The 25,173-nt window shown below is 41.9% G+C and overlaps 1 protein-coding gene across 3 annotated transcripts in view; it reads left to right on the top strand.

Annotated features, from left to right (window-relative positions):
* The window catches only part of Hspa4 (heat shock protein family A (Hsp70) member 4), a 43,408-nt gene that overhangs the window by 11,791 nt on the left and 6,444 nt on the right, over positions 1-25,173 (top strand). For all 3 annotated transcript variants that reach the window (XM_059270537.1, XM_059270539.1, XM_059270538.1), the window contains exons 3-13: positions 2,667-2,807; positions 5,515-5,637; positions 8,014-8,113; positions 8,383-8,516; positions 10,987-11,231; positions 18,060-18,136; positions 19,675-19,826; positions 21,017-21,123; positions 22,763-22,896; positions 23,895-24,076; positions 24,924-25,013. In XM_059270537.1, the coding sequence (XP_059126520.1) occupies positions 2,667-2,807; positions 5,515-5,637; positions 8,014-8,113; positions 8,383-8,516; positions 10,987-11,231; positions 18,060-18,136; positions 19,675-19,826; positions 21,017-21,123; positions 22,763-22,896; positions 23,895-24,076; positions 24,924-25,013 (1,485 nt within the window). The remainder of the gene's footprint in view (positions 1-2,666; positions 2,808-5,514; positions 5,638-8,013; positions 8,114-8,382; positions 8,517-10,986; positions 11,232-18,059; positions 18,137-19,674; positions 19,827-21,016; positions 21,124-22,762; positions 22,897-23,894; positions 24,077-24,923; positions 25,014-25,173) is intronic.

The raw sequence follows: 25,173 nt of genomic DNA, 5'->3' as shown, positions 1-25,173 counted from the left end.
TTTTTTGGACCATGCAGAACCTAAAGTGAGCCTAAGATGCTGCTGATAGGGCTGGGGAGATGGCTGAGTGATTCTAAGTGCTTCTCAGAAAGTAAGGTGGAAAGATACTGACTTTATGTGTACACAAAAATAAAGAGAACAGTTTCTTGGCTGGTGATGGAGCTCAGCTGGTAGTGTGCTTGAGGCCTGGGTTCATTCCCTACCTAGCACTACATAAAACAGATGTAGTTTGTTTTATAATCCCGGCACTTGGGTGGTGGAGTCTTTGTAAACACCATGACCGAAAAGCAAATGGAGGAAATGGTTTATTTGGCTTACACTACATCGCTGTTCATTGCCAAAAGAAGTCAGGACAGGCACTCAAGCAGGGCAGGAGGAGGCAGGAGCTGATGCACAGGCCATGGAGGGATGCTACTTTACTGGCTTATTCTACATGGCTTGTTCAGACTGCTTTCTTACAGAACTCAGGACAACCAGCCCAGGAATGGCACCACCTATAATGGGCTGGGCCCTCCTCCCCCATTGATCAGTAATTAAGAAAATGCCCTACACCTGGATCTTATGGAGGCATGTTCTCAACTGAGGCTCCTTCCTCCCTGAAGACTCTAGCTTGTGTCAAGTTGATGTAAAACCAGACAGTACACGGAGGCAGGAGAACTAGCACTTTATGGTTATCATTGGCTATGTAGCAAGTTTAAGACCATCCTGGGGTAAATGAGAGACCCTATCTCAAAGAAAAGTGGTGCTTTGTTAGTTGGTTTTTACTTAAGTTGAATGTTTCATAGTCTTATTTGTAGAGTGTTCTAAATAATTTTGGAGACATTTGATAGCAAATTTATGTTTACTTTCAAATGGTTGTTTTATAAACATCAATGAGTTTTTTTGAAACTGCTTTCCCTACTGAATATAGTTACTGTATTACACTGGCTGCTTGGTTCTATGCTGACTGTTGATTGTGATATACTGAGTTTCTGTTTCAGGCCAGTTCTTACTTTGGAGGCCTTACTGGTTTGGCCTAGATGGAAAGAAGTTGTGTAGAGAGCTTTTCTTGTCTGTGCAGGCTCCTTACATCTTGTGCTGTGAGTAGAAGCACACATTCATCCCAGAACTTAAAATGTCCACCAGTGTTCTCTGTTAGTTACTGTCTGTTCTAGAGGAATTAGAAAATGGATCTAGAAAAAGTATAGGGAATGTGGAAGTCACCTGTTCAACCATTATGTAGAGAAACGACTGTTACTGTCTTTCTTTGGATTAAGCCTAGGACCTTGTGCATGCCGTTTACACACTCTTCCACTGACCTGTGTACCCAACTTCACTGTTACTGTTTAAATGAGTAATCTTTTGTTCTTGGTAAGCATCTAAGCATTCCTCTAAGTGAGCTCATATTACACAGATAATTGTCTTTTCACTTAAAAAGTGTTACCCTTATATAGTACTTCGGTACTTGGACATAACATAATTAATTCACTGTCCTGTTACAAGAATAGTTACAAGATACCTGTTACAATACTCTCCCAAATAGTATCTGTCCTATATGTGTACTCTGGTAAATTTGATGGGGCTGTGTTTGCGTGTTCACATGAATTCAGGGTTGTGTATATGCCAGGTATGGGTTTGACCTCCTAGATCTCCAGCCCTATGGTAAGGCTGTTTAAGGAGAATCTATGAATTAAAAAGTATTAATGAATTTGTTCTGGAAAGAGTGAAGCGTACACTGTGAGCAGTATTAGAAACTGATAGTCACTTTCTGTAAATATTAAAAGTTTAGGAACAGGAAATATTTTGGTAAGTGCAGTGGCCTGACTTGATGAAGAGGAAAAATATGCTAGATGTTTTTCAGCTCTGCCTCTTGAGACTCATGTAAGTCACTTTTTCTCATTTTACCTGATTTAGAAAAGTTGAATGTCTAAAGGAAATTGAAACTTAGAAGGATACCTTTCCCCCACATCTTCTTAGTTTTTTTGAGACAGGGTTTCTCTGAGTAGCCCTGGAACTATCTCTGTACACCAGGCTGACCTTGAACTCTGAGATCGCCTGCCTCTGCCTCCCAAATTAAAGGTGGGCGATGGTGGCACCACCATCGCTCGGCGCCCATTCCCCCATCTTTTATAAACCTCTTTTTTGCATTTGAGCATTTATGAGATTGTTACAGAAAGACAGATGGGTTAGTGAAGTAGCCATGTTTTTGTGTTTCAGGGCAGAGTTTTACCAGGGATACATGGTTAGAAATGGATATAGGACAGTTTATTATCTATCTATCTATCTATCTATCTATATTTATTTATGGTTAGAAATGGATATAGGACAGTTTACTATTTATTTATTTATTTATTTATTTGTTTATTTATTAATTATAGGACAGGGAGTAGGCTAGGCAGCCGAGGGCAAAGCATACCCTAGAACCCTTTTGGCGAGTGCATGTGTTTGTGTGTGTTGTTGCTCTGAAGAGAGTGTCTCACTCTGTAGCCCTGGTTGGCCTGGAGTGGGTTGTTTGTTTTGTTCCTTTTTGTTGTTGTTGTTCTTGCCTCCTGAATGTTGGGATTGCAGTTACATACCACTGTGCCTGGCTCTAGAAGGAAATTTTGTGAATTAAAAGGATTCTAACTAATCTGAGGCTGTTGAAAATTGAAAACTGAATGGCCTTTCTATGCTGTTCTTTCTTTTAGGTTATTTCCAATGCCAAGAACACAGTTCAAGGCTTTAAAAGATTTCATGGGCGTGCATTCTCTGATCCATTTGTGGAGGCAGAAAAAGCTAATCTTGCGTATGATGTTGTGCAGTTGCCCACTGGATTAACGGGCATAAAGGTAAGGTTCTGCAGATAATTGTCAAGAGATAGCACTTTATCAGCTCAGTGTGTGTCCTTTTGATAAAGCTGTAATGAAATATTGTTTTTAAACTTTTATTTTTAATCTTATATATATGAGCATTTTGCCTGCACTGTGAATGTACCTGGTGCTCTCAGAGTCCATAAGAGGGTGCTGGATCCCTTGGGACTGGAATTGCAGATAGTTTTGAACCCTCATGTGTGGGTACTGGGAATTGAACTCCTGTCCTCTGGAAGAGCAGCCAATGCTCTTTAATCACTGAGCTATCTCTCCAGACCCTTTAATGAAAATGTTTAAGAATATTTCTTGCTGATAAAAGCTGGTGGTCTTTGATTATGATGGTTTGGGAGCTATTGATGGTGGTGTTCTCTGCATTGGAGGCCAGGGGAGTGATATTAACTTGGTTTGTGGTGTTCACTTTGGTTTCCAAGGTGATGTTAGAGAAGACTTGTGGAAGAGTAGGCCAAAGAATAACTTTAAAGTCTTTAGCCAGGTGCATGGCTGTAGTCATGGCAGTAGGTCTGAAGCTGCAGAGATGATTTAGGGAAGAGTAATTTGATATTTGTCTTTGGAACATGTACAGAAGAATCTTTGTGGAGCATTAGTGACTGTCACAACACTAAGAGGTTGGAATGTGGGCTGGGTAGCGTACATCTCCTACAGTTAGAGTGTAAAAGGAATCTAGGCAAGGGAGTTTTAGAGGTGGTATTTGATGTTATGTTTTTGTTTGTTGAGACAAGGTCTTATTCTGTAGCCTAGGCTGGCCTTGAATTCACCTGCCTTGGCCTCTTGAGTGCTGGGATTACAGGTGTTAGCCACCATCCTCAGCGAGGTGTGGTATTTGAGAGCACACCAGTTGATCATGAGATTCTTACTGAGACTCAAAGGTGTGGGAGTATAGCTCAGTAGTAGGCCAATTTATGAGGTCTAGATTCCATCCTAGTAACCATAAAACAGACAAAACATCCATCAGATAGTGAGAAGTGTGAGAACAGTATGGTCTGGCACTGTAGCAGAGAATTCAGATTAGGAGAGAAAGGTTCTCTTCAAGAATAATCAATCACCATGTGGTTCAGTGGGTAAAAGGGCCGTCATCAAGACTGAACAGTGTTTATGAACTCAATCCTGAAAGTTGTCCTCTGAGTGACTTATACATGTTGTGGCATGTACCCACCCTTCCCAAATAAATGAATGTAATTTAGAAATGATTACTAGGCTTACGTGAGGTACCTGTGGCAGTAGTCTCAGTAGAGTTTGAATGACTTACTGATGGATGGGCTGGAATGCAGCAGAAGGGGAAAAGGTTTTGTGAGGAAAGGGGGACTTGTTAAAGTCAAGAAGCAGGACAGATGTGGCGGAGAAAGGAGGAAGACGACCTGGGGGACCTGGTTCATGTATACACAAAGCCTAGGAACTGACCTAGAGCCAAGCGGAAAGTCAGCAGGTGGGGCAGGTTACAAAGGGGCTCAGTGAGGTCTGTCCCTGTCTCTGCCATAATGTAAAATGACCAAGTGTCAGCTGCTGCACTGAATTGGAGGGAAGCGAGGTTATGGTTGCTCAGACAAGCACCTCTCCAAGTTGAGAGGGGGCCTGTTTTGGATGTTAACTGCTGGGTGGGGCTCAGCTTTGGGGGTGGAGGGGAGGGGAGGGGGTAAGGGTATGGGGGGTTATCCTGCAATGCTTGAACATTCATTCACCTTGCTGTTCTCTGAAGGGTTGCAGACTTTATCCAGGGCAGGGTAAGGCTTTATCATGAAATGTTTCCTGAGACTTGGTCACCATTTATTCTTTATCCCAGCAAGCATTTATTGTGGCTATGTAGGTTCTGGAGCATAATGATCCTAAAACCACTTGTGTCCTAGGTGGAGAGATGCATAATTCATAGAATCACTGTAGCTGGAAATTTCTTAGGTCCCACTTGGCCCTGGCAGTCCTGCAACCACTTATAAAATAATCACTCAGAGGCTTAATATTAATTACAAACTGTATGGCCCATGGCTTCTTGCTAGCTAGCTTGTATAACTTAACTCAATCCATTTCTATTAATCTCTATGTTACCACGTGACCGTGGCTTTACTGGTCTGCTGACATCTTGTTACTCCTTGGGCGGCAGGCTGGCATCTCCCCTCACCCTTTCTTCTCTTCAGTTCAAATGTCCCGCCTAACCTTATTGTCAAACAGCTTTATTTATCAACCAGTCAGAGCAACACATACTCACAGCATACAGAAAGACATCCCACAACACTGGTCATGCCAGGATAAAAAAACAACAACAACAACAACAACAAAAAAAAAAACACCATGACCCTGTGACCCTTCTCCGGTTCCTTACAACAGCAAGAAGCACTAAGCAGTGCCTCCTTCCGGCCCGATAGCCCAAGGTCAGGGGTGGAGCAAATGCCACTACAACTCACTACACAGTCTCTAGTCCATCTGATATGCCAGCTGACAAGGCACCTTCTACCAGCAGTATGGTAGGGCAGGATGATTTGCTTCTGGCTCAGATAATTGCCTCATGGTTTGCTTTAGGTTGTGGTTGTCTTTCACAAAGTATCAGGTTTGAAAAGTAAGTTAAGCAAAAGGGATACTCTTGGAAAAGATAGCATTCTCCAGTCTCCTCTTGAGGCACTGTTCCAATGATTAGGACATACAGTGGACTAAAATTGATCCCTTTGTCTTCTTGCAGGTTACATATATGGAAGAAGAGCGGAATTTTACCACCGAGCAAGTGACTGCTATGCTTCTGTCCAAACTGAAGGAGACAGCAGAAAGTGTTCTTAAGAAGCCTGTGGTAGACTGTGTTGTTTCAGTGAGTATGGCTCTGTGGTTTTGGGGACCTGCCTTAAGCAGGGAGAAGAAAGCTGTTAATTGCAAGGGAAAATTGTTATGTTGGGTTGTAGTGATAATTTTGAGAAGTTACTATTTTTGAGCCTGGGTCTTTTTGTGTAGCCCAGGCTGCCCCAGTGACTAAATGTTCATGATTTGTCTCTCCCATGTGTTGGGATTGCAGTAACACCACGCCCAGAAACCTAGGCTTCATTTTCTTTTTTCTGTTGTTGGAGACAGGATCTCACCGTGTAGTCTGGGCTGGCCTGGGAGTTTGCTTTGTACACCAGGCTGGTCTTGGACTTGGTTGCCATTCTCCTCCCTGTGCCTCTTGTTTCTGCTGGAATTCCAGGCATGATCCAGCCTGCCTGGCTAAAAGTAAAAGGACAGGGATCATCATCACCCTACTCACCCAATCTGAGCCACTTTAGGGCTCTGTTGTACCGATTTAAATCTTGTCTCTTTCAAGCCTCATTTGAAACCCCACTTTTCCCTAGTTTTTTTTTTTTTTTTTTTTTTTTTTTTTTTTTTTTTTTTTCCTTCCAGCACCCAGTGTAGTGCCTAGGGACAGGATAGCTACTTTACTGAATGAGTTGAATGTTAGATGTAAATGTCTGCCTCCATTTTTTTCCCCTCCTGCCTGTATCTAGTACTAAAAACACACTTGTCTTCTATGTGTCCTTGTTTAGATGGGAGCCTGGCTACTTGTAGTAGTCTCATGTGTTGTGTGGTGGGTCTAGAGGCTGTAGAAGTGTGGGTGTCCATATTGCCTTTGCCATGTAGTGCCCTCATTCTGCCATTTTTATCTCATTGTCCTAGTTAGGTTACTGTTGCTGTGATGAAACACCATGATCAAAAGCTTGGAGGATAGGGCTTATTTGGCTTTTGCTTCCACATTACTTTTGATCATTGAAGGAAATCAGGACAGGAAGTCAAAACAGGGCAGAAACCTGAAGATGGGAGCTGATTGCAGAGGCCACAGAAGAGCTGCTTACCGGCTTGCTCCTCATGACTTGTACTGCCTGTTTTGTTATAGAGCCCTGGACCACCAGCCACAGTGGACTAGATCCTTCCCCATATGTCATTAATAAAGAAAATGCCTTGCAGGCTTGCCTACAGCTCCCATCGTATGGAAGCATTTTCTTAGTTGAGGCTCCCTCCTCTCAGATGACTTTACGTGTATCAAGTTGACATAAAACTGTCCACCACACTGATGTTTTAGCTCTTTGGCCATTTCGTCTTCATAGGTTTTTTGTTTTAATGGCAAAGCAGGGCTGTTGGGTGCCCTTTTCACTGCAGCTTCCTTGGTTATCTAGCAGATTGGGTAGTAGTTATGTTTCACAATTTGGGGATTGGAAGAATAGAAAGGCTGCCTGCCAGGAGCCCAAGTGAAGTGCCTGATTGCTTATCGTGTAGTGGTTTTTCAACCTGTGGGTCATGACCCCTTTGAGGGGGTCTAATGACTTTCACAGGGGTCCTATATCAGATATCCTAAATATCAGGTATTTATATTAGTGTTTATAACAGTAGCAAAATTGCAGTTACAAAGTAGCAGCATTAGGAAGGTTAAGAACCACTGGCTTAGTGACTGAGGCATGGGTTACGTGTCATGTTCTTTCTACCATTCCTAAGCTCTCCGTTGGTCTTCTAGACTTGACCTCTTTCTTTTGTCTAATGCCCCTTCCTTTGACTGAGTAATGCTGAAATGACATTTATATGAAATAGTGAGATGTCTAGATGGCTTTTTTCCCCCCTCATTTTGAGGGGGTTGGGTTTTAAAATACGGTTTTCTGAGTCTTGCCTAAAAGTCTTTAAGGCCTCACTGAGTTTGAGTGATGTGCTGGGAGGAGTCTCCTGCAGTAGACAGAGGGAGAAGGTGATGAAGTAGCTGGTGGAAGAAATGAGGCACAGGTGCACTTTATTCTTTCAGCATAAGGTGTAAACATGTGTGGCACATTCTCCATCCAGAAAATGTGGCCTGAGTCTAGAAGTTCACTGTTATTTTGGGTTTGGTCCCACAAGTATCCTACCCAGCATGTACATCATTCTGGACTTCAGGAAAGCAGGTAGTCAGTACAAACTTCGTTGCTTGTATAAGTAATTTAGTACAGTCAGCTATTTTTTAATTGGTAAAGGGGGAAAATTCCATTAGTTTACTTTTAAATTATTTTTTTAGGTAGGGTCTGTTTAGCTCAAGTTAGCTTTAAACATGTTGGCTTCAGAGCCTCCTAAGTGCTGGCATTACAGATAAGCACCTCCACAATTAGCCTGAGGGAACTATTTATTAATCTAGTTTCTGGATGCCAGGCAAGGACCAACTTTTTGCAGGCCTTTGTAAAGAGAGTGGTTTCTATTGTAGGTTCCTTGTTTCTATACTGATGCAGAACGCCGGTCAGTGATGGATGCCACACAGATTGCTGGTCTCAATTGCCTGCGGTTAATGAATGAAACAACTGCAGGTAAGAGGCATTAATGAATGAAACAGCTGCAGATGACTTGTTAACTCCTACTCTTGGACTTGTTAAATATTGAAGCTGGTTAACATTGAACGCTGTGATGTTAATGTTCCACATGAATAAATTATGCTGTGCTTATAAAGAATTTGATTCTGTCTCCAACACAGTACACAGTGTAGCTGGTTTCTGAGATAGAAACCTGTAGTTGCCTACATGAATTTTAGCACTTAGAAGATACTATGTTGAACTTTCTTTTCCTTCTTCTTGTGTAGTTGCCCTTGCATATGGAATCTATAAACAAGATCTTCCTGCCTTAGAGGAGAAACCAAGAAATGTAGTTTTTGTAGACATGGGACATTCTGCCTATCAAGTTTCTGTGTGTGCATTTAATAGAGGAAAACTGAAAGTAAGTATCTTTCCAGAGGACTGGAAATTACTGTTACATTAATTAAATATAACTGTTACAAATTTTTGAGTGACAGATTAGTTACAGCTTTTTTTTTTGTCATCAATGGAGGCTTGTTATGAAGCCACCTGAGCTGGAATGCAGATATTATAGTGGGAGTGGAGGTTGTGGGCCCAAACAAGTTGTACCTAGAGTCGGTGCGGTGTGAAGTAAGGAGTATGAGCCTTGAGCTGAGGTTTCTAAGTTCTGTAGTCATGGCTTTCCTACTTGTGCTCTGTGGGAAGCAGCTCATTCTGGTGGGCTTCTTCAGAGCATTTTCCTTATCTCTTCTCATAGTGAATTGAGGGATTGAGAGGATGTGAAAGGTGCTCTTGAGATTTGGAGAGTTCTAGAAAAAAGATGTTGAACCAGATTTTGTATGCTAAAGGACTCTAGACTAGAATGATGCTTACACTAGTCTAGGTGTCTGAAGCGCTGCTGTAGACAGAACTGTTGAAAGGCAGGCATTACCACAGCGTGAATGTCTGGTTCCTTTGAGGAGCTGTACAGTAAGTAGAAGGCTAGCTGTCCCTCTGGCTAGGTTGCTTTATCTCATGACTGGTTAGTTACTTGAGTTGTGTGTCGAGGTTTTGGTGCAAGGTTTAAATTTGCCTGTCTTCCCCCCCCCCACTGTGTTTTGAATAATAGACTTGGTTCTGTTTTCTCCTCTATATTCTACTTGTTTTAAATTACCAAACATTTATTGGGAAATGAATATTTAGAAGGTTTATAGCCAAATTATGGGTCAGATATAATTGTCAATGTTTATATGATTTTTAAGCTAGCCATGGTGGCTTATGACTGTAATCCTAGCCCTTGGGAAACAAAGGCAGGTGTATCATACTAAGACTAGTCTGGTCTACAAAGCAATTCTCAAGCTAGACAGGACTGTGTACTGAAAAAACAGAGATAGAAGGACTGGTGAGATGGTTGAGTAGATAAGGCATGCTTGCTACCAAGCTTGATGACCAGAGTTTAATTCCCAGCACTCACAGGGTAGGAGAGAACTGAGTCTTGAAAACTACCCTCTCCATACATATATGCTCCCCCAATAAATATGTAAATAAATACATTAAAATATAAAAAAAACACTGATAGAATTATTTCTAAAAATCTGACACTTTGATATTTAAAAAAAAAATTAGATTTTGAGGCAAGGTCTCACTTGGGCTGAGGCTGGCCACAAATTCAGCAAGCATTCTGTCTCAGCCCAGATTTCTGGGATTGCAGATGTGCACCTTTACCCCTGGCTTTATCTTAACTTGGATTGAGTATTGAACCTAGGGCCTCAGGCTTGCTTAGCAAATGCTCTTCTGCTGAGCTACATCCTCCGCCTATATTGTAGTGAAGAAAATAAATCTGGAATCTCGGTACTCAAATCTTTTTTTTTTTTTTTTTTTTTTTTTGTTTGTTTGTTTTTCAAGACAGGGTTTCTCTGTGTAGCTTTGCACCTTTCCTGGAACTCGCTTTGGAGACCAGGCTGGCCTCGAACTCACAGAAATCCGCCTGGCTCTACCTCCCGAGTGCTGGGATTAAAGGCGTGCGCCACCACCGCCCGGTGTTCGGTACTCAAATCTTATGTCCAATTTTTCAGTAAACTTATTAAGAAAATTTCTTACATGTAATGTTCATTAAAGAGGTTACGTTTTAGCCAGGCAGTGGTGGTGCACACCTTTAATCCCAGCACTCAGGAAGCAGAGGCAGGCGGATCTCTGAATTTGAGGCCAACATGGTCTACATAGTTTGTTCCAGGGCAGCCAGAGCTAAACAGAGAAACACTGTTTTGAAACCCTCCCCACCCCCCAAAAAAAAGTTTTACTAGTTTTGTTCCCTCACAAAAATGTTGTTGCTTGGCTTGTCATCTCTGACTGGATCTGCTTTGGGTCTAATACTTAAAATTCTACAGATCTGTCAGTGCACCTGTGCCATACTTAAGTGTTGCACATAGAAACATGTTTGTACTTTAGACTTCTGCAGCTTTCTGACAGTGAACTGATTAGCTCGACACTGTTTTGTTAGTAGTTTTGGGACTAGAAGTGTTTGGCCTTGATTGTAGTTGAGACTGGTCTGGAGTTCACAGGCTTATGACAGTCATCTTGTCTCAGCCTCTGGATGGGGGTTGCATTAGTGGAGTGAGCCATATACCCTTTTCAAAGTGTTCCTATGTGTATGCTTTTATTTCTATTTATTTTTATTTTTATTTTTTTTTCCCCACAAAGAAAGAAAATAAGTTTATTTAGTACGTTGTCAGGGCAACTGGCTGGGCAGTGATAAAAGGTCTGCCTGTTTCATAGTGTAATATTAACAAGGATTATGTGCTACAGCCTTATTTTCAGCCTTGATAAACATACTTCTGGCATTTAAAATATAGAGTATGCATCACTGTAAACTTTAAAATCGGTTAACTTGGATTATCTTTTTTCCCCTGAAGGTTTTGGCGACAGCTTTTGATACAACACTGGGAGGCAGAAAATTTGATGAGGTGTTAGTAAATCACTTCTGTGAAGAATTTGGAAAGAAATACAAGCTAGACATAAAATCTAAAGTCCGTGCTTTATTACGACTGTCTCAAGAGTGTGAGAAACTCAAGAAATTGATGAGTGCAAATGCTTCAGACCTCCCTTTGAGCATTGAATGTTTTATGAATGATATTGATGTATCCGGAACTATGAATAGGTAACCATATTAATTCTTAATGTTAAATGAACTGTGACCTTCCATTTTGTGTAACTGATGATTAAAGTCATGGCGGTTAATGTGTTAAAAATTGCAGGTCATCTGGGACCCAGTGTTTATGTAACAGTTGGATCTGGTGGTTCTAGTAATGGAGACAGAAAGTTTAGTTACTTTCTGGTAACTTAATGTTCTGGTAACAGTTCTGGTAACTTAAATGTTCCTGAAAGTTACTAGTTAAGTACACATTAGACACAAATTACTAGTTTTCAGAAAACTAGCGAACCATGCTTTAATGCTTAAATAGGATAAATTTAGTTAAGGAACAAATGAAAAATAGTTCTTTTTGAGTAGTTCAGGATCATTTGAGGGCAGTAGCCCTTTTTTGTACAACATTGCAAGAATTCTGGGTAATTGACACTTAAGGCTGTTTCAGAAACACTCAGTGTTATTGTTGCCTGATTATGTTGCTTGGATGAGGGAGTGAGATGTTCTTTTGGCTGTTAAATCCATTGGTAAAATTCAGGCAAGACTGATGACTTGTTTGGGAAAGTGAGCCTGAGTGACCCTTAAAAAATTTGAGATGGTATTTACTGTTGACCAGTGTCCAAGATTGTTCTTGCTTATCTTTTTCTCCTGCTTGTCTTTATAGAGTGTGGGGCCTCTCCTCCACTATCCCCCACCCCCAAATATGTGAATGTGTGTGCATCTGTGTGTGTAAGAGAGAGACTCTGAGATTGAGGGTAGGCCAATATGTTTCAGATATTTGTTAGTCAAATGATGTTTATAAGAGTTAAGTAGGTGAGTGTGTTTAGAATCCGATTTGCCTGTATGCTATTTTTAAAATGTTAATTTTTATGTGTATGGGTGCTTTGCTTGCATGTCTGTGGACCACATACACACTTTTCCCGTGGAGGCCAGAAGAGGCTGTTGACTCTCTAGGAGTAGAATTAGAGACAGTGTGAGCCACATTGTGGGTGCTAGGAATTGAACCTGGGTCCTAGAAGAGTGGCTAGTGCTTTTAACTGCTGAACCATCTATCCCTCTAGCCCTGAATGCTGCTTTGTTGTTAAGAAACAGTTGTTTTCCAATGGCCGCCCCCAGTGGAAAACAAAAAGCAGGTTGTATTGTATCTACATGTGAGAACACAGACTATTTTAGACTCTATTTTATAGGTTTCATTTTTAAGTCTTCAATTGACTACCTATTTTTGAAATGAATGAGATTAGATTACTTTAATATGATAGTATATCTTCTGAATTAATGTTGTCTTTAGTTTTAAAAAATATGAGGTAAAGGCTAGAGGTGTGGCTCAGTAGGTAGAGTGCTTGGTTAGCATTCCTGAAACCCTGGGTTCAGATACCAGCACCACATAATAGGTTGATACATTGGAGGACCAGAAGTCCAATAGCAGGCCAGAGAGATGACTGGACAAGTAATAGCGATTACTGTCAAGCCTGTGACCCGAGTTTAATCCTCAGGATCCACATGTGGAAAGAGAGAGCCTCCACATGTGTGTCATCACAAATGTAAACGAGTCCAAACACTCACTAAAAGGCAATAGTTCAAGGTCGTCTTCAGCTACATAGTTTGAGGCAGCATAGTCTCCATGAGACATTGCTGTCACAAACCTGCCATCAAAGACAGGCCGATCTGCTGCATGCGGTAGGGACAGGGGAGGTGTCACTTCATTTAATCATCAGTCTGGGTAGATGTGATATCTCCAGGTGTTAAGTCAGCCAGCTGCTTGATTGTGTACCATCAAATGAGATTGAGGCCAGCCTGGGACATGTAAGATCCCATCTCAAAAAAAAATGGATGTACACACCAAACAAGCACTTAAAGGACCAGTTAGTGGTATTTAGCACCTGCAGTTTTGTGAAGCATCACTTGTATGAAAAGGAAACAGTCACTGCAAGATAAAGTCCCAGAGCTGGGGGTGGTGGTGGTGGTGGTGGTGGTGGTGGTGGTGGTGGTGGTGGTGGAGCATACCTTTGATCCCAGCACTTGGGAGGCAGAGGCAAGAGGATCTCAGAGTTTGAGGCTAGCCTGGTCTACAGAGTGAGTTTCAGGACAGCCAGGGCTACACAGAGAAACCCTGTCTCAAAAAACAAAAAAAAGATTCCCAGAGCGTGTAAGCAGTTCTTGGTTCTGGTTCAAATTTCATCTGCGTTTTCTATACACATCACAGCAGTGGAGTCATGAATGTGTATGGCTGTGTGTTTTACATGATGGTTTTGAGGTTCATTCATGAGGAAGTGTGTACCAGTACATTTTTGTCACTTCTGGCAAATGGTGTTGGATTGTGTGGCTATATCATGTGCCCTTTATCCACCAGTTCATGTGCATTCACATATTTCCACCCTTAACTGTGTGTGAGTGGTGTGAGGTGGGCATTTGTGAGCAGATGCTTGAGTATCTTTTCAGTTTTTTGAGGTGTGCACCTAGGAGTGGAATTGTTTGCTCATGTGGCAGTTCTTAAAACCCTTTTTTAAAAACAAACAAAAAACATCCAGGTGGTGGCAGCGGCAGCACATGCCTTTCATCCCAGCACTTGGGAGACAGAGCCAGGTGGATCTCTGTGAGTTCGAGGCCAGCCTGGTCTACAAAGTGAGTTCTAGGACAGGCACCAAAGCTACACAGAGAAACCCTGTCTGGAAAAAAAAAAAAAAACAACCAAACAAAAAACATAAAACATACATGTATTGGCATTATGTTCTTGGGAGTGTGCAAGCCATTTTTAGGAGTCATCTCCAATACCTCCAGCCGTAAATTAAGCTTTTTTTTTTTTTTTTTTTTTTTTTTTGGTTTTTCGAGACAGGGTTTCTCTGTCTAACAGCTCTAGCTGTCCTGGAACTTGCTTTCTAGAACAGGTTGGCCTCAAATTGACCTGTTTCTGCCTTCCAAGTGCTGGGGTTAAAGGCATGCGCCACCACCAGGCTAAATTAAGCTTTCTTGAGTCGTAGTTCAGTGTTTTCCAGCTTTGCTTTTCTTAGGGAACCTTGCCTATCTGGGATGTAACATTCTCTGTTGAGTCCTCCAGGGAATTACTACTGGCTTGTTTTGCTCTTAAACACCTTGTGGTTAGTTTTCCTATCTAATGTTCATTCATTTGTAATTTGTTTTCACTTCCTTTTTTTTTTTTTTTTTTTTTTGTAGCTGTTGGTAGACTTGACATATAAAAAATCACCATTTTTAAATGTCTAGTGTAGTGGTACATGTTCATAAGATGTTCAGTCATGACCACTGTCTAATTGTGGGATTTTTCTGTCCTCCAAAAAGAGAAGAAAACAGTCCCAATGGCAATCACTATGGGTTCCTTCCAATCTCAAGGTAGCAGTCAATATACTGTCTTGTGGATTTGCTTGTTCTTTTGTGCCTTTTTAGTTGAAATAAGTATTTCTAGACCCTTGTCAGCTTTTGTCCAGATGCTTTTACTTTTGTGAAACAGTTGTCAGCTCTGGTGCTGGTTGGCTTGGAACTCAACTGTAATGCAAGCTGGTCTACTCCCAAAAACTAGCATTACATCATAGCTATTTGTGTGTGTGTGTGTGTGTGTGTGTGTGTGTGTGTGTGTGTGTGTGTGTATTGAGACAGGGTTTCCCTTTGTAGCCCTGTCCCAGACTGGCCTTGAACTTGGAGATCCACCTGCTTCTGCCCTCTGCCTCTCAAGTACTGGACTTAAAGGCATGCACCACACCAACCTGTTGAACTTTTTTCCCCTCTGACAGGTCATTGTGTATCTTAGGCTGACTGAGGATGACTTTGAGCTCTTGCTTTTCTTTCATGTACTACTCCTGAGTGCTAGGATGACAGGCATGTGCTACCAGTACCTGTTTATGTTTTGTGGGCAGGAACCCAGGCCTACATGCATGCTAAACAAGCATTGTACAACTGATCACCACCCCCAGCCCTTGGGAAACAGTGTTTAAATGGCTTTTCTTCTTCTTTTTGACTCTACTGTTATTTTCTTACCCAGTTTGGAGTTGGTTATTAGTGTTTTTTTTCTCTCCTTACAGTTTCTTTTTCCGTTTAAGAGAAGCTTTTTTTTTCCTTTCTGTTCAAAAGATTTGTTTGAGTGTTTGCCTGTTTGTATGTAGGTGCACCATGGGCATTCCTGGTGCCCTCAGAGGTGGGAAGAGGGAGGATGTTGGATTCTCTGGCAGTAGAGCTGTGGTTATGAGCTACCATATGGATTCTTGAAAAAACAGCAACTGTTAATCTCTGAGCAGCATCTCCATTTAAGGGGGCTTTTAGGGTTGCTCTCCGCTGCTGTCCTGGCGGGGCTTTTATACTCTCGCTGTGGATATGCAAACCTCTCCTGACTTAAGCTGTTGTTGGCCTCCTCAGTTCTTTGAGGTTTTTCCTAGCCCCCCCCCCCCACCTCTTCACGGCCTATTATTTTTCTAACGCTGATAGTGATTGTAGCCGGCAGTAGTTTGCCCTTATTTAGAATCTCGTGTACAACATGTTTTTATAGCAACACTATTCGTGATTGGCCCAGAGTGGCAGCAGCTCACATCAACTGGTAAACAAAACGGGGCTTGGCTCATTACTGGATTATTGTTGGCAGTTTGAAACATGTAGGTAGGGAGCTGGAGAGATGGTTCAGTTGTTAAGAAAGAGCATGTGTTACTCTTGCATAGGTCCTGGGTTCAGTTACTAGCAGCAATGTGGGTTATAAGCTCACAATCGCTTATAACCCCAGTTCCAAGGGATCCAATATCCTTTTCTGATCTGAGGGCACATGGTGCATATACATACATGCAGGCAAAATGCCCATACACATAAAATAATAAATCTTTAAAAAAGTAATAAAATGAAGATATATAATAAATCATGGATATGGACCTTGAGACATGCTAGTCGTTAGACTTTGAAAGAACTCAGTGACATACTTCTGTTTATTTTATATAAAATGTTTAGAATAGACTAAGGGTAGAAAGTATATTCACTATTTGCTTGGGCCTTGGGTATATATAAGATTTGAATGATAATAGGGCAATGAGAAAAATTTGTGTTTTCTTGATGTGGGTTCTTATTGTAGCACAGGCTGGCCCCAGATTTGCCATGTATACTAATGACTGCCGTTCTCATTCTCTTATCTCGTTTTGAGTGATAGAATTACAGCTGTGTTCCGCTTCACCTGGTTTATAGGATACTAAGGAGCTTAATGTGTGCATACATATGCATGTCCCAGTGCATAGTGGAGGTCAGAGGGAAAGTTGTAGCGCCAGTTCTCTCCCTCCCATTGTTGTCGCTTATGGCCATCAAACTCAGGCTGCTGGGCTCGCGTGTGTGCTGGGCACTTTTCCCAAGTGAGGAGCCATCTCACTAGCCTCACCTTTTACTTTCTTTCTTTTTTAAAAAAGCTTGTTTATTAGGTATTTTGTTTGTTTGCTTTTTTTGTGTGTGTGTGGGAGAGAGACCCTCACTCTATAGCTCACACTGGCCTAGAACTTGGTCTTTACCCAAGCTGGCCTAAAACAGCAATCTTCTTGATGTAGTTTCCCAAGTGCTGGGATTAGAGGTGAGCCACCACATCCATCTTAGTCCCCCCCACCCCACCTCCACACACACAGGGTTTCTCTTTGGAGCCTGTCCTGAAACTTGTTCTGTAGACCAGGCTGGGCTTGAGCTCACAGAGATCTGCCTGCCCCTGCCTTCCAAGCGTTGGGATTAAAGGCATGGACCACCACTGCCTGTCTAGTTTAGATTTTTAAGTTAACAAACAACTGTCACTGCAGCTCAGTTTTTTTGAGTGAGAAATGAGGCTGTGAGAAATGGGGGGGCCGGGGTTCCAGCATGGTGCTCAGTGAAAGAGCCAGCCAGAGAATGCTCTGTACTCTCTGAAGCCAAATGTGTGACGTAATGGAAAAGACAAAACTGTGGACACGTGGACCCAAACAAAACAAACAGAGCAAAACCCAAAATAGTTAAAAAAAAAAAATCCAAGAAAACCAAAAACTAGCCAAGCAAACAAAAAGAGTTGGTGTTGTTGCCAAGGATTCTGGAGGAAAGGGGGGAATGGATAGGAGCAATGTGCCCTGTTCTAGACCTTGTAGACAGCTGGCAGAAACTCCTATGTCAGTATTCATTTGTGCACAAGGTGTGGATAGAGGAACTGCTGGGAGGAAGGTGTGTATATATGGAAGTTGTATTTTTCTCTAATTCTAATCTGATCTCATAAAGAATAGTTTTATGTCCGTTAGTGGTCTCTTCTGTTTTTGGTTTTTCGAGACAGAGTTTCACTGTGTAGTTTTGGAGCCTGTCCTGGATCTCTCTCTGTAGACCAGGCTGGCTTCAAACTCACAGAGATCCACCTGGCTCTGCCTCCCGAGTGCTGGGACTAATGGTGTGTGTCACCACCACCCAGCTCTGTCTCTTTTCTTACCCAAGCTGACACTGAACTTTTTGTCGTTTTACCTATATCGAGTATTTCATATAGATGAAGTAATAGATGTCCTTTGTTTGGCTTCTTTCTAGCACAGCACTTCATATTTTTCTTGATGTACCATGCATCAGTTCCTTTTTGTTCCTGAGTACCATTGATAGGCATTTGAATTGTTGATTTCTATGAGTCATGCTGCCTCTTGTGCCTATCATGTACATGTTTTTCTGTTTGTGTGTACCTAGTGTGGAATTGCAGTCATGTGGCAATGCTGTGTTCAGTATTCGAAATAGAAAGCCAGACTTTGGGGCTTTGTTTTACATTACTCAGGGCTGCAGTTTCCACACCCTTGCCAGTGCTTAGATTACCTGATGTTTGGTGATAAAGCTTTCTCTTCTACACACAATTGAAATTGGTTTAACCTATTGTTTCTTTAATAGAGGCAAATTTCTGGAGATGTGTGATGATCTCTTAGCAAGAGTGGAGCCACCACTTCGTAGTGTCTTGGAACAATCCAGTAAGTATTTTTGTCATTGAATTGTTTATATTTCAGATTCTGGGAATGTTTTACGTGTTACCATCTTTTCCTCTCTGTCAATTATTTGCTTAATGAACACTGTCAGTTCTATGCTTCAATAAGCTTTATCTGCTCTTTGGAATGTTTCTTCTCCCTAAAGCCTTCTATGAAGAGTATAGTGTTTGCTCCAAAAAATCCCATTTTCGCCTCAAACACAGAGATATAAATCTCCCTTAAAAGGTATTTGCAGTGCTTGCGTGGTGGTCTTATAAACTTGCTGTCAGTGAGCCCTTGGTTAGCTCATTGTGTGTCTGAGATGGCTCAGTTGGTTGGTAAAGGCTTGTTGCTCAGCCATGAGTGCCTTTGTTGGGCTCTCCAGCACCCACACAAAACCCAAGTGCAGCTGTACTCCCTTGTAACCTCCAGCACTGGAGCTCCAGGTTCAGAGGAAGATTCTCAAAAAAGGAGGCTAGAGAGATGACTCTGAGGTCAGAACAGGCATTGTCTGTTCTACCAGAGGACCCAAGTTTAAGTCCTAGCATCCACATGACCCCCCTTTTTCTTTTCTTTTCTTTCTTTCTTTCTTTTTTTTTTTTTTTTTTGGTTTTTCGAGACAGAGTTTCTCTGTAGCTTTGCGACTTTCCTGGGGAACTCACCCTATAGTCCAGGCTGGCCTCGAACTCACAGAGATCCGCCTGCCTCTGCCTCCCAAGTGCTGGGATTAAAGGCATGCGCCACCACTTGGGTCTTAAGCCTTGGGTCTTAAGTCAGTGATGACAGATGTGTTTTTGCTTTGGACTTTGGGAGTGTCATATCCTCCATGCTCCCCATTTTTCCTTCTGAGGTGGAGGTGGAGGAGTCTGAGATGTATTGCCTAGGCTGGTCTGGAATTCTACTCAAGCCAGTTCCCCTTCCTCAGCCTCCAGCTAGAACTACAGGCACATACCTAATGGCCTGGCTGCAGCCTGTTTGTTTTTTGAAAACTGAGTGGAGGTCAGAGGACAACTAAGCAGACTTGATGTTCTCCTTTCACATTTGCGTGGATTCTGCAGACTGAACTCTACATTCAACAGGCCTCAGCATGTGCCTCGACCCACTGAGCCACCTCACCAGCCCTGAAGCCAGTGTCTTTAACGCTCTTCTGAAGAGATGGTGGTGGTTGGGTGAAGTGTGACGGTAAATCACACTTGAGGCCCACATGTGGCCGATAGGCTGGAATGTGGGATCCCTTGCTAGTTGGTTGTGTGACACTGTTGGGCACTCAGGACCTATACAGGGCAAAGTGTAGTGTGTTTGGCCAGTGCCTTACAGACCCCACTGTTGTACTCTCTTCTCTGTTATCTTGAGAATCAAGGTGACTACTTTTCCCAGAGGCCACCTCCTGTGAGTGTGTATGTGTGTATTGGGATGGGGACGTGAGGGAGCAGAGTTTTAATATGTCTGTGGATTAGATCCTATGAGCTCTTACTACTTTTTTCCTTCATTGTAAAATATTGATTTAAAGATTCTTTTATAAATGTCTCATTGTTGTGGCGTAGAGTTAAAGAGAGAAGATATTTATGCAGTGGAGATAGTTGGTGGTGCCACACGAATTCCTGCAGTGAAAGAGAAGATCAGCAAATTTTTTGGTAAAGAACTTAGTACAACATTAAATGCAGACGAAGCTGTCACTCGAGGCTGTGCGCTGCAGGTGAGTTTGTATTTGTTCGTATGTCATAACAAAAACATAATCTACCTGTTAACCTGAGGGTAATCTCAAGGTGTAAGATTCTGATGTACATAAAGGTAGTGGTTGTGTAACGTGTTAGAAGATGAGTTAAGAATCCGGGCAGTGGTGGCACACGCTTTTAATCCCAGCACTTGGGAGGCAGATGCAGATGATCTCTTGAGTTTGAGGCCAGCCTGGTCTACAGAGTGAGTCCAGGACAGCTAGGGCTACACAGAGAAACCCTGTCTAGAAAAATACCCAAACCACAACAGCAGAAAAACAAAGCTGGTGTGTGTGTGTGTGTGTGTGTGTGTGTGTGTGTGTGAGAGAGAGAGAGAGAGAGAGAGAGAGAGAGAGAGAGACAGACAGACAGACAGACAGAAACACATAGCTCTAAGCTAGAGCTGTTGGGATTGGTTGAATTGTCTTGTGAAGTAGTGCACTTCGAGTTCATGGGAACTGGTAAAGCAAAGCTAGGTTATGTTGTTGATTGTTTTTACTCTTACTCTTTTGGCTTTTTATTCTTTTGGGGAGCCCACCAACCAGCTCCCAAATAACCCACACCTGGAGGCTTATTATTTCTTATGGATGCCTGGCCTTAGGTTGGCTTGTTTCTAGCCAGCTTTTCTTAACTTTAAATTATCCCATTTACCTTTTGCCTCTGTGGTTTTCCTCTCTATTTCTGTATGACTGACTTTGCACTCTAGCTACTTTACAGCTACTGCAGGCCGTGGGGGTGGCTGGCCCTAGTGTCCTCCTCTACTTGTTCTCTTGCTGTTTCTTCCTTTTCTCCCAGATTTCTCCTATTATTTTCTCTGCCTGCCAACCCCGCCTATTCATCTCCTGCCTCGCTATTGGCCATTTAGCTCTTTATTAGACCATCAGGTGTTTAGACATGTGCACAGTAACACAGCTTCACAGCGTTAAAGCAAATGCAACATAAAAGAATGCAACACATCTTTGCATCATTAAACAAATGTTCCATAGCATAAACAAATGTCCCACAACAAGGTTCCACAGAAAATTTGACCATGACAGCATTTTGTAGAACTATTCAGGTACCATTACATTACTACTGAAGATAGTAAATAAATCAGTGATTGCCTCCTGAAGTCATTGCCAATTTATAGTATCTGTATGTGTCAATGGAATTTCTGAAATTATCATTCTAGTGTGCAATCTTATCACCTGCTTTCAAAGTGAGAGAATTTTCTATCACTGATGTCGTGGCATATCCAATATCTTTGAGATGGAATTCTCCTGCTGAAGAAGGGTCAAGGTAATACATCATTAATGCCATTTATGTATACTCATTTGGGTGTTGAATCTAGGTAATGCATTATCCTTCCTTTATACACATATCTGTCAGGTGCATGAAACAAAGTATAAATTCATGGTCAGGAATGATAGTGAACCCTGTAATCTAGCATATGAGAGGTGGGAGGGAGGCAGGAAGATCAAGAGATAAAGGCTGTCTTCAGCTACATTGTGAGTATTTGGTCAGACTGGGCTACATGAGTTGTTTTTTTGTTTTTTTGTTTTTTTGTTTGTTTTTTTTTTTTTTTAATTTATTTTGTATCCAGTGTTCTACCTGCATGTATGCCTACAGGCCAGAAGAGGGCACCAGATCTCACTACAGGTGGTTGTGAGCCACCATGTGGTTACTGGGAATTGAACTCAGGATCTCTGGAACAGCAGCCAGTGCTCTTAACCTCTGAGCCATCTCCCCAGCCTGAGATTTTTTTTTTTAAAGACATGAATAAATCAGTGCCCTGTCATTTAATTTTTTTATACTTGTTCCCATTGAGACTTTGCCTTCTTGTGTTGATTTGGTATATTCCTTTTTAAAAGTATGTTATTTTTTAAATGCACTTAATTAAATTTTTTTGTTTTTATTTGTGTGTTTTACCTGCATCTGTACCTGTATGCCATATCTGTGGTTAGTGTCTGAGGAGTCCAGAGGAAGGTATTGGATCCCCTACAAATGAAGTTAAAGATTGTTGTGAGCCAACATGTGGGTGCTGGGAATCAAACCTATGTCCTTTGGAAGAGCAGCCAGTGCTCTTAACTGCTGAGCCATCTCTAGCTTCCCTTGAATAACCTGGAAATAATAGCCAACAAGAAGAAACTAAGACTATTCAGTAATTATAATCTTAGGATGCATGTGTCAGAAGTGTTAAGAATATCATGAAATTGGGGGCTGGAGAGATGGCTCAGAGGTTAAGAGCACTGACTGCTCTTCCAGAGGTCCTGAGTTCAATTCCCAGCAACCACCTGGTGGCTCACAGCCATCTGTAATGAGATCTGGTGCCCTCTTCTGGCCTGCAGTCATACATGCTGTATACATAATAAATAAATAAATCTTTAAAAAAAAAAAAAAAAGAATATCATGAATTTGGGTTGAGGAGATAGGTGGGTAAAATGCAAGCCCGGAGACCTGGGTTCAAATCTCCACATCCCATGTAAAGCTCAGGTGAGGTGGGAGATGAGGTGGAGTTTGGTGAATCCCTAGAAGCTTGCACACTGGGAGCCTGGAATGGGCAGCAGTAAATAGCAGAGGCCTTATTCTCAACTAAGGTGGAAGGCGAGGACTCAAGGCAGTCCTCTGACCTCAACATGCACATACCTATGAAACATAACCCCCCAATAAAAGAAAAGATTGGAATATTTTTTTAAAAATTTGTAATACTTTATTTGTATTTTATGTACATTGGTCTTTTGCCTGCATGTATGTCTATGTGAGGATGGCAGATCTTGGAATTACAGACAGTTAGCTGCCATGTGGGTGCTAGATTTGAACCTGGGTCCTCTGGAAAAGCAGTCAGTGCTCTTAAACCGCTGAGTCATCTCTCCAGCCCTGGAATATTTTAATAAAAAGGAGTTTTATGAATTTGTGGGGTTTTGTCTTTTTCTTCTAGTGACTGTGAAGTCTTCCCCAAAAATCATGCTGCTCCTTTCTCCAAAGTCCTCACCTTTTATAGAAAGGAACCTTTCACTCTTGAGGCCTACTATAGCTCCCCCCAGGATTTGCCCTACCCAGATCCTGCTATCGGTAAGTAGAATTGGAAACCTAAAACAGTAACAAAAACTTGTCTCTACTTGCGAGTACTAAAAGAAAGAAATACAGACTATTCAGAAATTTCAGTGCTTTATGACCCAAAAGCAAACATCTGTCTGTAATCCTGGGTACAGAAGCAGTCAGATGGTTATTATTTAATGGAGCCTTGTGTTGTGTGGCAGTATTCCTGGATTGAGTGCACATTGTGGGTGACTGACGACTATAAGGTGGTCCTGATGAAAAGCATGATAGAGACCAGCTTGGTTCTAATATAGAATTTCAAGATTTGCAGAGAAATCACACAATTGTTCTACAGCATCAGTCCATCCTAGAATTTGGAACCAAGTTGATCAGAGTCTTTACAAACTGGGAATGGTTATTGGAAATACTATCAAGAAGAGAGACCAAGATTTCTGTAAGATCTTTCATGTGAATGAAGAGCAGGAGCAGCTTCGGTGGCCTGCAGAAATGTGGGGAGTTGGCTGCCCTGCTTTCCATTTGTAGGATAGGGTATGACAATCATACCCGGAAGGGCTAACTTCTATATCCCTTTCTGTCCGCCTTGGGTATGCTCTCACTAACACATTGAGCTTCCATACTCTTCTCTGAAACCCGCCATAGGGCTGACCTCTCCTACTGAGTTTTTCTCTTTCTCTCTGGCAACTGCCAAGATGTACAGTTTGCCTTTCCTATAGTCTTTCTTTTAAACTCTAGTAAAATTGCCTTTGGGCTTTAAGAAAAAAAACAAACAAAAAAAAAACACAAAAAACAAACAAACAAACAAAAACCCTTCCAAAACAAAATTTGGTATAATGGTGAGATTTACAAATGATAATTTCTTAGGAAATGACACAAACTAGAAAATTTTAAAAGTAAATTGTAGGATTGGGCTCTTTACTGTCTGGCACAGCCTGCTTGTTTTCTTATGTATATGGAAGTTTAAGTTGAGTCTTACATTGTGCATTCTCTTGCATCTTTTCTTAAATCCCTAGCTCAGTTTTCAGTTCAGAAAGTCACTCCACAATCTGATGGCTCCAGCTCAAAAGTGAAAGTCAAGGTTCGGGTAAATGTCCATGGCATTTTCAGTGTGTCCAGTGCGTCCTTAGTAGAAGTGCACAAGTCCGAGGAAAATGAGGAGCCGATGGAGACTGATCAGAATGCAAAGGAAGAAGAGGTAACCTGGATGTTTTATATCATTATGTTGGTCATTTGACTGGCAGACAGGAGCACTGAGAGCTGCTGAGTGTGTTTGTACGTTCCCCACTCAACCCACTTTTACATTTTACTGGAATGGAAATGAACTCCAATTGGCTCTTTCCTTCAGACCATTTGTCAGCTTAAACTACTACTGACTGTAGGAAAATGCTCTTAAGTTTGTTTTCAGAAGTACAATAGATGTCCCCTGGATAAATGTAGGTCTTAACTCTTCGTGCATCAGACTCCAAAAGCTTGGCTTTCTTCCCCAGATGTGTGTATGGGGATTCAGGTACCGGCATTCTCCATAGCATCTTGGACCATTCCCATAGGCCATGCACATGGAGTTCTTGGTTCAGGTGCTCCACAAACTTCTTTATTATTGCTGCTGAAAGAATTCTCTGGGTTTCTCTTCAGCATGTACAAAGGGTATGTTTTTGAGAATGAAAATGTTGGTGTAAGGACTCTTGACAAAGTCAAGGCTCTGGGAGGAAGCATGTGGAAGGGAAGCACAAGCTTGCTTCAGAGGTTGTATTTGCCACACTCCACTGAGTGCTTTATGGTTCACAAAGCTAATGTTATAGTTGCTCTACTTCCTACAAGGGTGGGCATGTTGGGCAGGACAAGTACTACATTGTTAGGTTGAACTCCAGAGAGGAAAACTTCGTGTCCTGTGTAACTTGTGCATAGTTAGAGTGTTGAGCCTCAGTATGCTGATCACTGGGGAGTCAACGGGAATTCTATACCATGTGGCTTTGAGTGCCATTGAAGGCTGCTTAGTGTTTTTTGAGAATCTTCTGGTTTCAGTGTTTAATTTGACTTTTCAGAAGATGCAAGTGGACCAGGAGGAACCACACACTGAAGAGCAGCAGCCACAAACACCAGCAGAAAACAAGGTGGAGTCTGAGGAAATGGAGGTACAGGCTGTCTCTTAGAATTCTTGATGTCTTACAAACCCCCGGGGCTGCCTTGGACTGTGGTTACACACTATTACTTATTTGTATGAATTTTTAGCTATACTGCATAGTGTGTTTTGGAAAGTTAAAAGAGCATATATCGTTGATAATTTGTTACTGA

The sequence above is a fragment of the Peromyscus eremicus genome, chromosome 8a, assembly GCF_949786415.1.
Source record: "Peromyscus eremicus chromosome 8a, PerEre_H2_v1, whole genome shotgun sequence".
Taxonomy (NCBI): Eukaryota; Metazoa; Chordata; class Mammalia; order Rodentia; family Cricetidae; genus Peromyscus; species Peromyscus eremicus.
This window is presented reverse-complemented; position numbering and strand designations above follow the sequence as displayed.